This window comes from Streptopelia decaocto (assembly GCF_964273445.1).
Source record: "Streptopelia decaocto genome assembly, chromosome: 2".
NCBI classification, from domain to species: domain Eukaryota; kingdom Metazoa; phylum Chordata; class Aves; order Columbiformes; family Columbidae; genus Streptopelia; species Streptopelia decaocto.
Genome location: NC_138655.1, coordinates 46028253 through 46040958, shown reverse-complemented (window position 1 = coordinate 46040958; position 12706 = coordinate 46028253). Strand labels below are relative to the sequence as shown.

The window sequence follows — 12706 nt, the reverse complement described above, 5'->3', positions numbered from 1 at the left end:
CACACACTGTCATTTGCCATCTCAGCAGATGACAGACCTGTCTGGACTGCAAGATGTTACCAGAAAAAAAACACATATACCCCCACAAACCAGCATATCCACACTGTTTAGTGAAGTATAGAGGACCTGGGAAAAAAAAAAGGCAAATATCAAGAGTGAAGGAAATAATCAAAATTAATGTAGAAAGTTACTATGAGTAAGACACTTCTGAGGTTACTTGCCCTTGTCAATGCATAAAGTCAAAGTCTATTATTTCAGTGCTCCTGTCAGCCTATTTCAAACAGTCTAGTATTTCAGTGCTCCATACTGTCAATTTAAATAGCATAGAGGACAGTTCCTTTAAAGAGGATTCATCTTATGCCCTCACAAGAAATCATAGCTATGTTAACACAACACCTTATAAATTGTTTTAAAAATAATGTCATACCTGGTTCTGGATAGCATTTTTCTGAAGGTACTGACTCCAAGGATCTGGTATCTGTTCATCTGTTCCTCTGTTAGACACCCGAGAATTTATTTTCAGCAAATAGCAACCCTGAGTTCCATACCTCTGCTTCATCTCTTCATAAATGGAGTCAGCTCTGGAAAAATAGAGTAGAACTTGTTTGATATCAAGACAAGGTAAATGTTCTAAGTATATACTGCAACAAGCTATTTTAGACTATTATCCATAGGGATTCAAACGATAATTCCCCTGTTTTCAATCAGTCCTTTATGCAAGTGAAACTGAGAATCTTTGAGGATTAGTTCATCAAGACAGCAAAGAAAGCATCTACCTCAAGAAGCTAAGACTGACTCTTTCCCTTTTATATGAACACAAGAAGTAGATCTAAAAATACTTAAGGAAATCTGCCTTGATAATAGTCAGCATACTAGCTAATGGATCCTGTTACACATCTAATCTCAACTGAATTTATAAATGTTAACATTTCAGTCAGAGTTGATCTGCAAGTTCACTGAAGGTAGACAACCCACCTTTGTTCTTCTCCTGCGCTTACATCATGCAGTAACACATAGTATTTGAGCGTGTTTGGTATAAACCACTTTGGATATAAGTATTCACTACTATGCTGAATTCGATGTTGCTCTTGAGAAAGCTTCAGAAATTGCTCCACAGGCTCTGGCTCACTAGAAGAAACTACAAGCATACCTAAACTCATGTTAAGGACATTAAACTGAAAGAACCCTGGAACAACCACTGATCATATAATAAAATAGTGTATAACAAAGTAGATGAGTACAATATTTAAGCCTATAAAACACACTACCACAAAAGTATGCACAATTAGAATTTGGCCTTAGTCTTGATAAAAAACACTATCTAAACAGTCAGTTAACTAACATCTCCAACATGAAATGAAACAGGAGCTTGCTCCAATTCTAACATTGAATCAAAGTTTAAGCCGATACAAAATAGCTAACAGTTCATTCAAGGTTTTAGATACAGACCAACTGTTTATGAAATATATACCTGAAATTCACTCCCAGTGTACTTTAGTTTTCAACTTCGAACATGAGTTGAGACTTCAAGTTATCATCTGAGCAACAACAGCCAGTATTCATAAACACAGCAACATTTTTTGAGCAAAAAGCAGAAGCATCCAGACTTTTACCTTAATATAATTTCATGATCATTAATAGGGAACATCCTGCTCTGCTACATCTATTCAAAGACATTAATTCAGAGAAATCAGAAAGCAAGGTGTACTTTAAATGTTATCAAAATGTAGAAGTCAAAGGCCAGAATCAATATTTTGCCACATTAATTCTGCACAAATGGTTCGCTCTAATGGCTACTAACATACCTGTTCCACCACACTGAAATGATGAAGCACAGTAAACAGTTAAGAACAAAGTAAGTGCTATGAAACCTGCAGCATTATAATTATTGTAAAACTAAACACCAACTACGTCATGAAAAGTGCATATTTTCATTTTCCTTGTAGACAAGCAAATTTGCTTAAATTTGGGGGTTTAAAAAAAAAAAAAAGGCAAAGGCATTTAAGGCATCTTTCCAGACTTCTTTTTGTCCAAAATACCTCCAAGTTCACCAATTTTCCAAAGCACCCTCCCCAACCTCCTCACTCCATCTGCTAGAAAAAGCTATAAAAAGCAGCAGGTACATCCTAAATGCAAAAGCCTCTCTTGTACATAAGGGACAGCCAACAGATACCTAAAAGCTACAGCAGAAAGCATTTTAGGATGAGGAAGTTTATTTTGCAGGTATTATCTCAGAGCTCAGTTTGACACATAGAAAAAAGTTGTTTAAAAAACAACTAACCACAAAGAAAACCATAATACCCTTACAAAATTAGTCTGTATATATTATAGTTGGACATAGTGAAAAAAATGTATATATTTCAAATCATAATGGAAACAAGAGTTACTGCAAGGTTTTGAAGTCTCCTACATGACATTTCTGCAGTCAGCTCCAACAGCCTTCACTTGAGGGGTCTGTAACACTCAAAGGATACATGCAACATAGTGGTTTAAGAATTCATGATCTGATGCAGGCATGGACTGAAGAAAGCACTCTCTGTAAGACTCAAACCAAGGAGTAGTAGCTGGAATACACAATAAGATAAAACAAATTAGAATATTCAGCAAAAAATCTGTTAACTCATTTATGAGAAGGAAATATGAAAGACTACACCTAAAAGTGAAGCTTGCAAACTCAGACAAGGTTTGCATAGCAGGGGGAAGAAGGGGAGGGACAGTCTAAGAAGAAAGCATCTAAAATACACACAAGTGGGTGAAACAGTAACACTTTGAATCGAATCCTGTGAAACTGAATAGTATCTTAAGCATCCACTTCCTCAATATTGTAAGCTTACATGTATTCACACCTTGTTAGAGTAACTACTCCTTACCACTCCTTTAAACATAAATGCACACACTTGGGAAAGAAAAAACAAATTCTTCTAACAGGCATTGAATTTGCCTTGGCTAGAAATGCAAGAATTTATCGAGAAGCAAAATTAATTTCTGACTACGTAGAAGAACTAAAAGATCGCCAAAACCCTACCCTGCCAGTTTGTCTAAACCTTTTTGCAAGTGTTGTGACTTGGCTTGACATTAGTCCTCTTCCTCTGCTCTGCTGAAACAAACAGTTCAGCTGTCAGCTTGCACAGCAGAGATACAAAAAGCTAGAAACTCAGATCTGAGCTGTGCCATAAATGCCTTTTAATAGCTACCTGTCATGTTCAAATGCCCTTTTATAATAGGGATTTCATTTTTTCTAAGCGTAACAAATCAAGAGAAAACAAGTATGTCTGGGACATCCAAAGAACATTTGAACTCAAAAATCTTGTCCGTTTCTTTCCATGCCAACTATCAGCTGAGCAATGAAGTATTATTTCTCCCTTCATGCCTGTTTTATGCCATCTCAATTCTGCAGTTCCTTCCCTTGAGTGGAAAAAAAGACCCCAGAGCAAAATTAGTCCAATTCCAGTAACCTGATTTCACACTGAAGTTAGCTGGAACCCAATGTAAACTCATCTGCAAACTAGAAAACAATAACTAGTACAGAAAAAAATGCATTGATAAGAAATCCTGAAGATATTTATTTTCCTTATATGGACCCAAGAAAACACATACTTTGATGGCTTTAGGAGACTGAGTTTCATTTATGTTGGAATTATCTTCTTGTCCATCAAGTTAATGCATTTTGTGTAATCCTACATTGTCAGGCCATCTTACATCAGTTTCATCCACATGGAAGTCAGATATAGTCACACTTAACAGAACTCAGTCCAACAGTCAGCACATCTCCCATAGAGAAAGATGAATAGGAGACAAACTTCTAGTGTTTTATTACAGCCTTTCTAGCAACTGCTCTCTGAGTCTAGCGCATCAAAAGCTTTTGGCTTTATCAAGTCCTACATGTAAATATGCCAACTATTTAAATTAAGGAAAACACTGCTTGTTATTAAAAACAAACCATGAGAAAGCAACTCTCATGCATTTTTTTTTACAAGAATAACAAAGCATTGTAATAACTCAGGTCCAAACCAAACAATGCTAAACCATTTAAGGCATAAATTTCAACTGCATTTTAGTTTCGAGCTCTGTTTTCAGTTCTCTGGTTCTGTTTTATGGTTGAACCACATAGAAGGCTTTTTTTTTTTTTCAGTCTCACAGAGTTGCAAACAGCAAAGTACTACTTTGTTTTGTGGGGTGGTTTTATTTTCCGCACCTCCCCTTTCTCATTCAGACTATTAAGAACCTTTGAAGTGGATACAAAGGCAACTGGATTCTCTCTACACAACCACAACATATTATACCTCAGTATTCACTCGAACATTTACAGGGCTGTAATCATTTATAGTAGATACTTACAACAATAATCATGCACAATATTTGAAACAAAAACAATATTTTAAAAAAATTTCAGAGGTAACATTTCATAACACATGCTAAAGCAGTGCATTGCAACACTGTCATTTAGTTACACAGAGGTGTATGTTTTGTGTTTTTCTAGTAATATGTTTCCAGTATAGCAAATGAGCAGAACTGAAGTTTAGGCAAACTTGTTAATGTGTTTGTAAATCGTTAAAGAAAAAAAAACTGCTAAGTGATATTTGTACACAACAGCTTAAGAATGAGAAGTCTACTTCATTAAGTTTTGTACTTTTTAGCTAGCTGACTAAGATGAATTTCACAGATACTACTACTCTAGCACCATTCAGAAAGGAAGGCATTTAGCAGCATGTAAACAGACACTACTGAAAAGTTAGCTATTACTAACCAAAGGCATAAACTTTGTTAATATCTAAAACTGAAAAACATCAAAATCTGGCTTTGATAGAGCACAACACAGGCTTTGTCTGTAAGTTGAGAGGTCAATAAACAATGTCTTTTGGTAGCTGTAAGTCTTACAAACTAGGTGAAAATGTATTACAACACTTTTTTTTTTTTTTCAAGAGTCATACTCCAGAAAGAATGCCAATATAGCAGGGGCATATGTGCCCCTAGTACAGTCAGCACTTTAGCTCCAATTTGAAAAGCACCACTATCCCTTGAGAAGGAAATTCTGTGGAGAAGCAGAAAGTATTTACATTTGAAATAGAGAATAGGGACAGTATATAGGTCCATAGGATCAAACAAGACAGTGCTTTTCCAGCATCAGGTCATTTCCCACCACCATGCTGCATCTATTGATTCTATGGAAAGACCAAATGATTTAGATTAACAGTAATAGAAATGTGACTAAAAGAAAAATTAAACAACCACCACCAACAATTTTTCGTTTGGAGGGAAAAAAATGGAGGAACACACATCTACGCCAGGAAAAGTGCTAAACGGTTGTAGGAGATGGTAAGGAAAGGTGGATGGGGCACATGGAAAAGGAATAAAGGGCAATTTGGCAAACTGGCACCAACCACAAAAAAATACCTGAATAAAACGTGGATGTGTTCAGTTCCATCAGTGTCTCTTTCCAATTACTGTACCAAGGAACACTAGCCTTAACTGAGCGATCTGATAGAAAAAACATGATATTATTATACTAAAAAGGGTCAGGTGCAAACACTCTACTGACTTTTACGCTCTGGTAGCATGAAGCAGAAAATCTATACCATGCAGGCCCACCAGGGACTGAAGAGATTTGATTCCAGCTAACCTTAATCATGAACACTTCAGGCTCCTCAACATGTCACAGTGTATTTTAATAGAATCCAATATTAATTTCTGGTTCAGCCTAAATTCTGGGCTTGAATAAAAAAAGGAAATCTATAATGTAGTAAATAATTAAGTTACAGTTACATATTATATTTTTCTAGTTGGAAGAGACTATAAATGTAAGACACTAAGTTCTGACATTTCTCAGTCTGTAGTACTACAGTTAAAGTAACTAAAGATGTAGCTGCTGAAAGCAGTCACCCCAACATTCCCCCTTATCTTCACCATATTGCTGCATGCCATCATTAGCATCATGCAGCCCTGAACAAACATAAGCAGGGAAGTGATCCAGTTGAAAATCTGGGAGAAGAAAAGTCTCTAGTGGGATTGATTTTCCTCACCCTCCACATGCACCAGCACATGGGAGGATGCAGGCATGAACACAAGCACCCTTTCAGCAATCAACCAGGTTTCTCAATAAAAGAGCATTATGGAACTATGAGACTAATTAACAACAAGTGTAACAAAGAAAGATTAAAAACAAACCAATTTACCACAGCAGTTCCAAAACTTTTCTAAAAATAAATAAAATGTAAAAAAAGCAGTATGATGATCCCAGTGCTGAAAACACCCATACATGAGCCTCTAAAAAAATGTTTGTCTTCCTTCAAAATAGACTGCATTCGATCACCATTAAAGATTAAGGAATTACTTTTTAAATATTGCTATCCAGAAAACTAATTCACCAAAAGAAAAAGAGGAAATTAAATAACAGATTAGAGTATTTCACATTTCCATGCCAAAAAGATTGTTTTGTTGCCATGAATGAATGAATGCTTCCATGGGTTTTCAATAAAATGCTCTAACAAAGTTGAAAAAAGAAAAAAGTTTATTGGTAAATACTCAGTTTCCTAAGTAGAAAAGGAACTCTACCTGGCAAAGCAGGGACTTCCTCACATCCTCCTACAATGCAATCTAAGTTTCAACATGACAACACTGTGCCACTGCTTTGTGCTAAAGCCCTAAAAAGGGGTACCACAAAACTACATGATTTCATCGTTCTTACGTTATTTTTGTTCCTACATTATTTTGTCCTTCTGTATTATCTTAATCAGATTATACATCTCTCCTTCTTCTGTCAAATATGCATACTGCCAGTCTGAATGGAAATAAGAACCTCGTCACTGAGAGACAGAAGACAGTCAAGTATGGCAGCTTGCATAACACCAGCAGCAAATAAGGAAATCAAAAGGAGAATTATTTGCTTCTACAACTAGAAAGCATGGCTTGATGTAGCCACTATTCTTCTTCCCTTCTTTCAATATTTCATTTTTAAACTGAGGTGATCAAAAAATGTTACGGAAACATCTCTTCATTGAAACCATTCTGCTTTCTTAGGGTCTTCCAATCTCTAAAATTCAAGCAGACTTCCTCTCCAGAAACACTTCACATAAAAACAGAAATTCACTGATTTCACAGATAAACGGGGACATGGAAACTGAGAAAGTGTGCAGCTTCCAATAGCTCCCAAAAATTTCCAGGCTCAAGTCTCTTCCTTTTCTCTCAGTATTTCACATCAAGTTGAGAATGTGGCTTGTAAATTAGGTTTCAAATATGTAGAATTATGCAATTTTTCACCATCAACATTAAAAAAAAACATACTATGACAACATCACTTACTAATCCTCATGAATTTTCATCAGTCTTTTGCTATAGCAGAGATTCCTCACCGCATGCTGAACTTTAAGTACAATAAATTACTCATTTAAATAGGGCAATGCATACATGCTTTGAATTAAGTATGTACTCAAAGGCTTTAATGGATTAGGATCTTAATTGGGAGGAGTTTAATCTTCTCAGCTCTGAAGATCAGGTCTCATTTAGTATAATTCACAATGCCTTATTCCTTGGAGATCTGAAAACACATCCTCAGACTATTCTAGCCATTTTGACAATGAAACATGAAGCGCAGAGTTTCATAGTAAAAAAAAAAACAACCAAACAAACAAAAAGAAGACACGGAATCACATACTTTTTATCTTACAACTTTTTATGTCAACTTCATGAACTCTTTGCATTAAGCAACAAGTAAAAAGACCAATAAAAGGAGGCAGGAGGACTAACTTTCATGTGAAGCTGTCTGTGAGTACCACTGTAAAGACATTCTGATGTTTATTCAACCAAGTGCAACATGTTAGTATACCAGTTCTGTAACAAGAAAAACCTCACTAATTTGATGAGCTCTTACCAAAATGAAAGCATGAGTATTTTCTGCATTAAAAATAGTATGATGATTTAACACAAGTTCAGAAGAATTACAACATTAGGAAATGTTATATTAAGAATTATTAATTAAGTTCAGCCACTCTTTTGGCATCATATATAAAACCAAAACTATCTGACAAATCTGAATCAGTAAAAACAATGACTCAAAACTTATCAGCTCTCGGAGTAACTTTAATATTTGCCACAAACCTGTAATCAAGCTTACAGTAAATTCCAGTTTAAGTTACAAAAAATACAATAACATTACATACCACTAATGTTGAGATCATAATCTCCAGCTGTGATCACATTAGCTACTAGTCCTTCAGCAGGCTGACTGACAGACACAACATCATTCAAAAGTTTTCGAATGGCACCAGGCTGAGGTGGGTGAGTAATAATGTTGTTGACAGCAATCTTCAAATTTTTAATTATGTGAAGCTGATTATTAGGATCTCTCATGTGAACTAAAAAAGAAAAGAAATAAGCTTTATTGAGGAGTGTAACAGAGTTAAAATAGTTACTGTAACATAGTATATTTCTCCCAACAGATTATTCTTTTTCTTTAAAGATTAATTTTTGACTAAACCACCATATCAATTTCAGATCACAGACCATAATACTTGAGTATCAAAAATGGAGTGGGGGGAAGGAAAGAATGAGGAATTACTTCATGTTCAACATTAGGTTCATTTAAGCAGACTTATGAACAGCTAGCATAGGATCTTAGCTTGTAAGACTATCCACTCAGAGTAACAAAAGTACTCAAAATGCACACTCTACACTGATGCACCCCCTGGCCTGTAGAATGTACTCAAGTTGCACAGAAAGCCTATAGTAACCATGTATGGATGTCACATAACATCTCATATTCCAAGGGACCCCCAGTTTCCAAGAAAACACCAGTACACAATAACAGCATTCAAGAAACTTGACAGGGACAGCATAGTATTAGTGCATCCAAAATGAGCATATCCTTTCCTTTTTAACATTACAGTGTGATTGCCCTAGTTTTGCTGTTTGTTTTTTAAAGAAATGGTTTTGGAACTGCATGTTCTGCAGAAGGCATCACACAACTGATTTTAAAAGAATGTTACTGAAGTTACATTTCTGGAGTGACAAACTTTTAATAAAAATTAATCAACATTAGTACACATGTTAGTAAACACATTGTTGAAGAGCAGCGCTGCTTGGGGATGAAAAACTGGACATGAGTGACAATGTGCACTTGCAGCCCAGAAGGCCAACTGTATCCTGGGATGCATCAAAAGAAACGTGGCCAGTAGGTTGATGGAGGTGATTCTGCCCCTCTGCTCTGCTCTGGTGAGACCCCACCAGCAGTTCTGCGCCCAGCTCTGGAGCCCTCAGTACAAGAAACACCTGTTGGAAAGGAGGCCACCAAGGCAATCAGAGGGGCAGAACACCTCTTCTATGAAGAAAGGCTGAGAGCAGAGCTTGTTCAGCCTGGAGAAGAGAAGGCTCTGGGGAGACCTTATAGCTGCCTTCCAGTACTTCAAGGGAGCTTATAAGATGGAGAGAGACTGTTTAACATGGCCTGTTGCAACAGAATAAAGGGTAATGTTTTTCAACTAAAAGTAAATTCAGACTAAACACGAGGAAGAAATTTTTTACAGTGAGGGTGGTGAAACACTGGCACAGGTTGCCCAGAGAGGTGGTAGATGCCCCATCCCTGGAGACATTCAAGGCCAGGCTGGACAGGGCTCTGAGCAACCTGATCAACTAGTTGAAGATGTCCCTGCTCATTGCAGGAGGCTGGACTAGATGACCTTTGAACATCCCTTCCAACCCAAATCATTCTATGATTCTATGAGCACCAGCATTCCCGATTCACTTTAAAATACTTGTTTAAAAAAACAAAAAGTTTTATGAGTATTAAAATACTGATTTCAGAATTATGCATGAGAGTTGTGCCTGACAACTCTCATGCCAGTGAGCTATGGCACGCAGCCTCAAAGAAATGCAATGCAGTTAAGTGCCATGGACCTGGTGTTTATGACAGAACTACAAACAGCTGGGAAATATGCAAAATGTTGATGTGGAGAGGTTGCATATTTAGAAAAAGTGAAGCAGACTGTTACCAATAAAAATAATACTAAAAAACAGATTCATTATTAAAATTAGCTCTTAAAAAAGGTGATAGCAGCCTTATGTTATTAGCACACAGCAACTTACACTGTTTCACCCTTGTGTTATTTACCCAAAAAATATTTTCTTCCCATTAAGACCAACTTCTTCAAGAAAGACATCAGACAGAAAAAACACCAAAAACTCTAAGCCCCTAATTTTGTTTTTGTGGTTTTATCATTAAAAAAAGAAAAGTCTCAACTTCCTGAAAAGAAAAACAGATTGATCACAAGAAAACTAAGGTTTTTTACGCTTATGTATACCGGCCTACCTTTCTACTTAAGGTCTATCTCTGTGATCTTTCCACTATAATTCGATTGGGCTGCAGTCTCTCTTGTATCTTACAGACAAAGTTACATGTTACCATAAGCAATAATTTGAGTTTCACATAACTCATAAATGCAGAACTCCCTTCGTAGAATCTTTGTGAAACCTGCTCACCCAAGCCATCTGTCTTTTAAAAAAAAAGTATTCATGACACTTTCAACAGACATTACAATCCTGGGTCTGCTCTGATTTTTCATTACATTTTCCCAATTTCAAACCACAAGCACCACCAAGCAAGCCAGACTGGAAGTGCAGGCGGGACGCATTGAATACGGCTACCAAAGACACCTGCTGCTACCACGTACCAACAGTACAGCTCTCGACTCCTTTGCATTTTGTTTTCACAAATCACTTTATAGCATAGACAAAGCAGAACAAATGAAAATTCTTGTTGTTCTCCTCATCTTGCAACTAACCACAGAATTCACACTGTGAAGGTCTGAAACTGAGGCTTCAGTCCCCTCCAGCCAGGGGAAGCACAGCTTTTCCACAAGCCTTTTCAGAAAAAACTGTGCAGCCCAAGACGGATCACACTAGATGTGCTTACAGCCCATCTTAGCTGTTAAAACAGACTTCTATCACAGTTCAAGTCTGGACCAGCATAGTTCTACCCTCCTCAGTCACACATTCACTCCCAGCTTTTAGCCAGCGCTGAAACTCATGGGAAAACACAGTGAAGCAACTTAGAGAACTGATCCTGCCCAACACGACCTTAAAATCTGTGGAGAATTTTTCAGCTATAAGTTTCAGATTGAACTTGTTCATCATAAGGCTGTATCAATACAGAGGATGGCAACTGTGCTGGCTAACCTTAATTCATCCAGTTCAGCATTTCTATCAGAAAGCTGAAGGGAAGGATTTTTTGTTTCCCATGTTATAATACAGATAAATTATCAACCCTACTTCCACATGACTACTGAAAAAATCAAATGTAAAGCAAATGGGAGGGACAAACAACTAAGAAACCAGTCTGCCTTTACCTGTGCAGCTGTAACACTAAAACTCATCCTTGGTGTCCCTCCTAAACTACAACAGACATAATAACGAAGAGCAAACACATTTCCCTACGGGATGCAGCTGACATTTCTGGCATATGTGCAACGCTAAGGACCAACATAAAGGACATTTTTGGATCTCCAAAAAGCTCTTGCCTTAATCCCTAATAAAACATTTCTAGTGTTAAACATTCCCTTTAAGTGTTCATAAGATTTCAGAAAGTATTTTGCCAAAAGTGAGAGTAGTAACGCACATAAGAACGAGATCTTTTTCATCAGAAGCTGAAAATATTCATATGTTGACTCAAATACGCATGAACAAGGAATTCCTAACATCAAACTAAGCTCAAATAAATGCAGTGTTCTCATTACACCTCCTTACTTCCAGCACATATTTAAGGCTTAGAATCAGATACAGTTATCAGAAACTCTTCCCCTCTAAAAAAAAAAATATATATATAAAAAAACACAAACACAAAAAACACACACAAAAACACTTTGGTTTAAGAGTAACAAAGACTATCCTAAAGTGACACTTGCTAGTTGACATGTACACTGTAATTGTCCCTCCCACCAAGACAGTATTAGTTCGGATAGTATTTTTAAGGATTCTTAAAAACAGGATGCTATTTAAAAAAAAAAAATAACTATACAATACATGCATTTGTTAAATTAGGCATCAATTGTTATTAACAAGCACAATAGCTAAAAAAGACTGCCACTTCGAGAATAAATGTGAAGGTATAAAATCCACAATATACTTTTGGTTTCCTTTACCAAATTAAAACTGAAGCATGGCGAGGGGTTTGGTTTTGTTTTCTTCTAAAGTCAAGACTCACCAGGACAGTAAAGTTTTTTTCTTCAACCATTGCTCCTTCAATAACAAAAAGTGACTTACCTACAGAAGTCAAGAAGCTAAAAATTACAGTACATAGCACTTGGAACGCTGTGCTCTGGATTTCCTACCATCACAATTTGCTATATTGCAGGAGTATTTTTGGCTACAACAGCATTAGTAAGTCATTGATAGGCAGAAGTTGATGAGTAGATTAATACTGATCCGTGCACAGGCCCCCTCTTAACATCTACATTACATATGTTTGTGAAGTTCTACTTGAAATTAGATATAATCTGGTTTCCTTGCACTGAGCAACTGCAAGAAACATGTGGTTTAACACTACTTGAAGAATCAAGCAGCGGTCTGGACCTTCACATCTCTGTTAACATGTGAAGGACAATCAATACATGCACAGTAAAAAGCTCAGCCTAGTTTCTGTGTATCAAAACTGTTTTGCACATATACCACAAGATTCATTTCATAACTGCACTACTTCTCTAAGTGAGCACGCTGATGA

At 36.6% G+C, this 12706-nt stretch overlaps 1 protein-coding gene across 4 annotated transcripts in view; it reads right to left on the bottom strand.

Moving 5' to 3' along the window:
• The window catches only part of TRAPPC8 (trafficking protein particle complex subunit 8), a 55169-nt gene that overhangs the window by 39384 nt on the left and 3079 nt on the right, over positions 1 to 12706 (bottom strand). For 2 of the 4 annotated variants that reach the window (XM_082044397.1, XM_082044398.1), the window contains exons 2-6: positions 8157 to 8351; positions 5395 to 5478; positions 2475 to 2564; positions 976 to 1150; positions 428 to 581 (exon numbers count right to left, since the gene is read on the bottom strand). In XM_082044397.1, coding sequence (XP_081900523.1) covers positions 428 to 581; positions 976 to 1150; positions 2475 to 2564; positions 5395 to 5478; positions 8157 to 8351 — 698 coding nt within the window. The remainder of the gene's footprint in view (positions 1 to 427; positions 582 to 975; positions 1151 to 2474; positions 2565 to 5394; positions 5479 to 8156; positions 8352 to 12706) is intronic. The other 2 variants (XM_082044399.1, XM_082044400.1) reach the window with 1 other exon arrangement.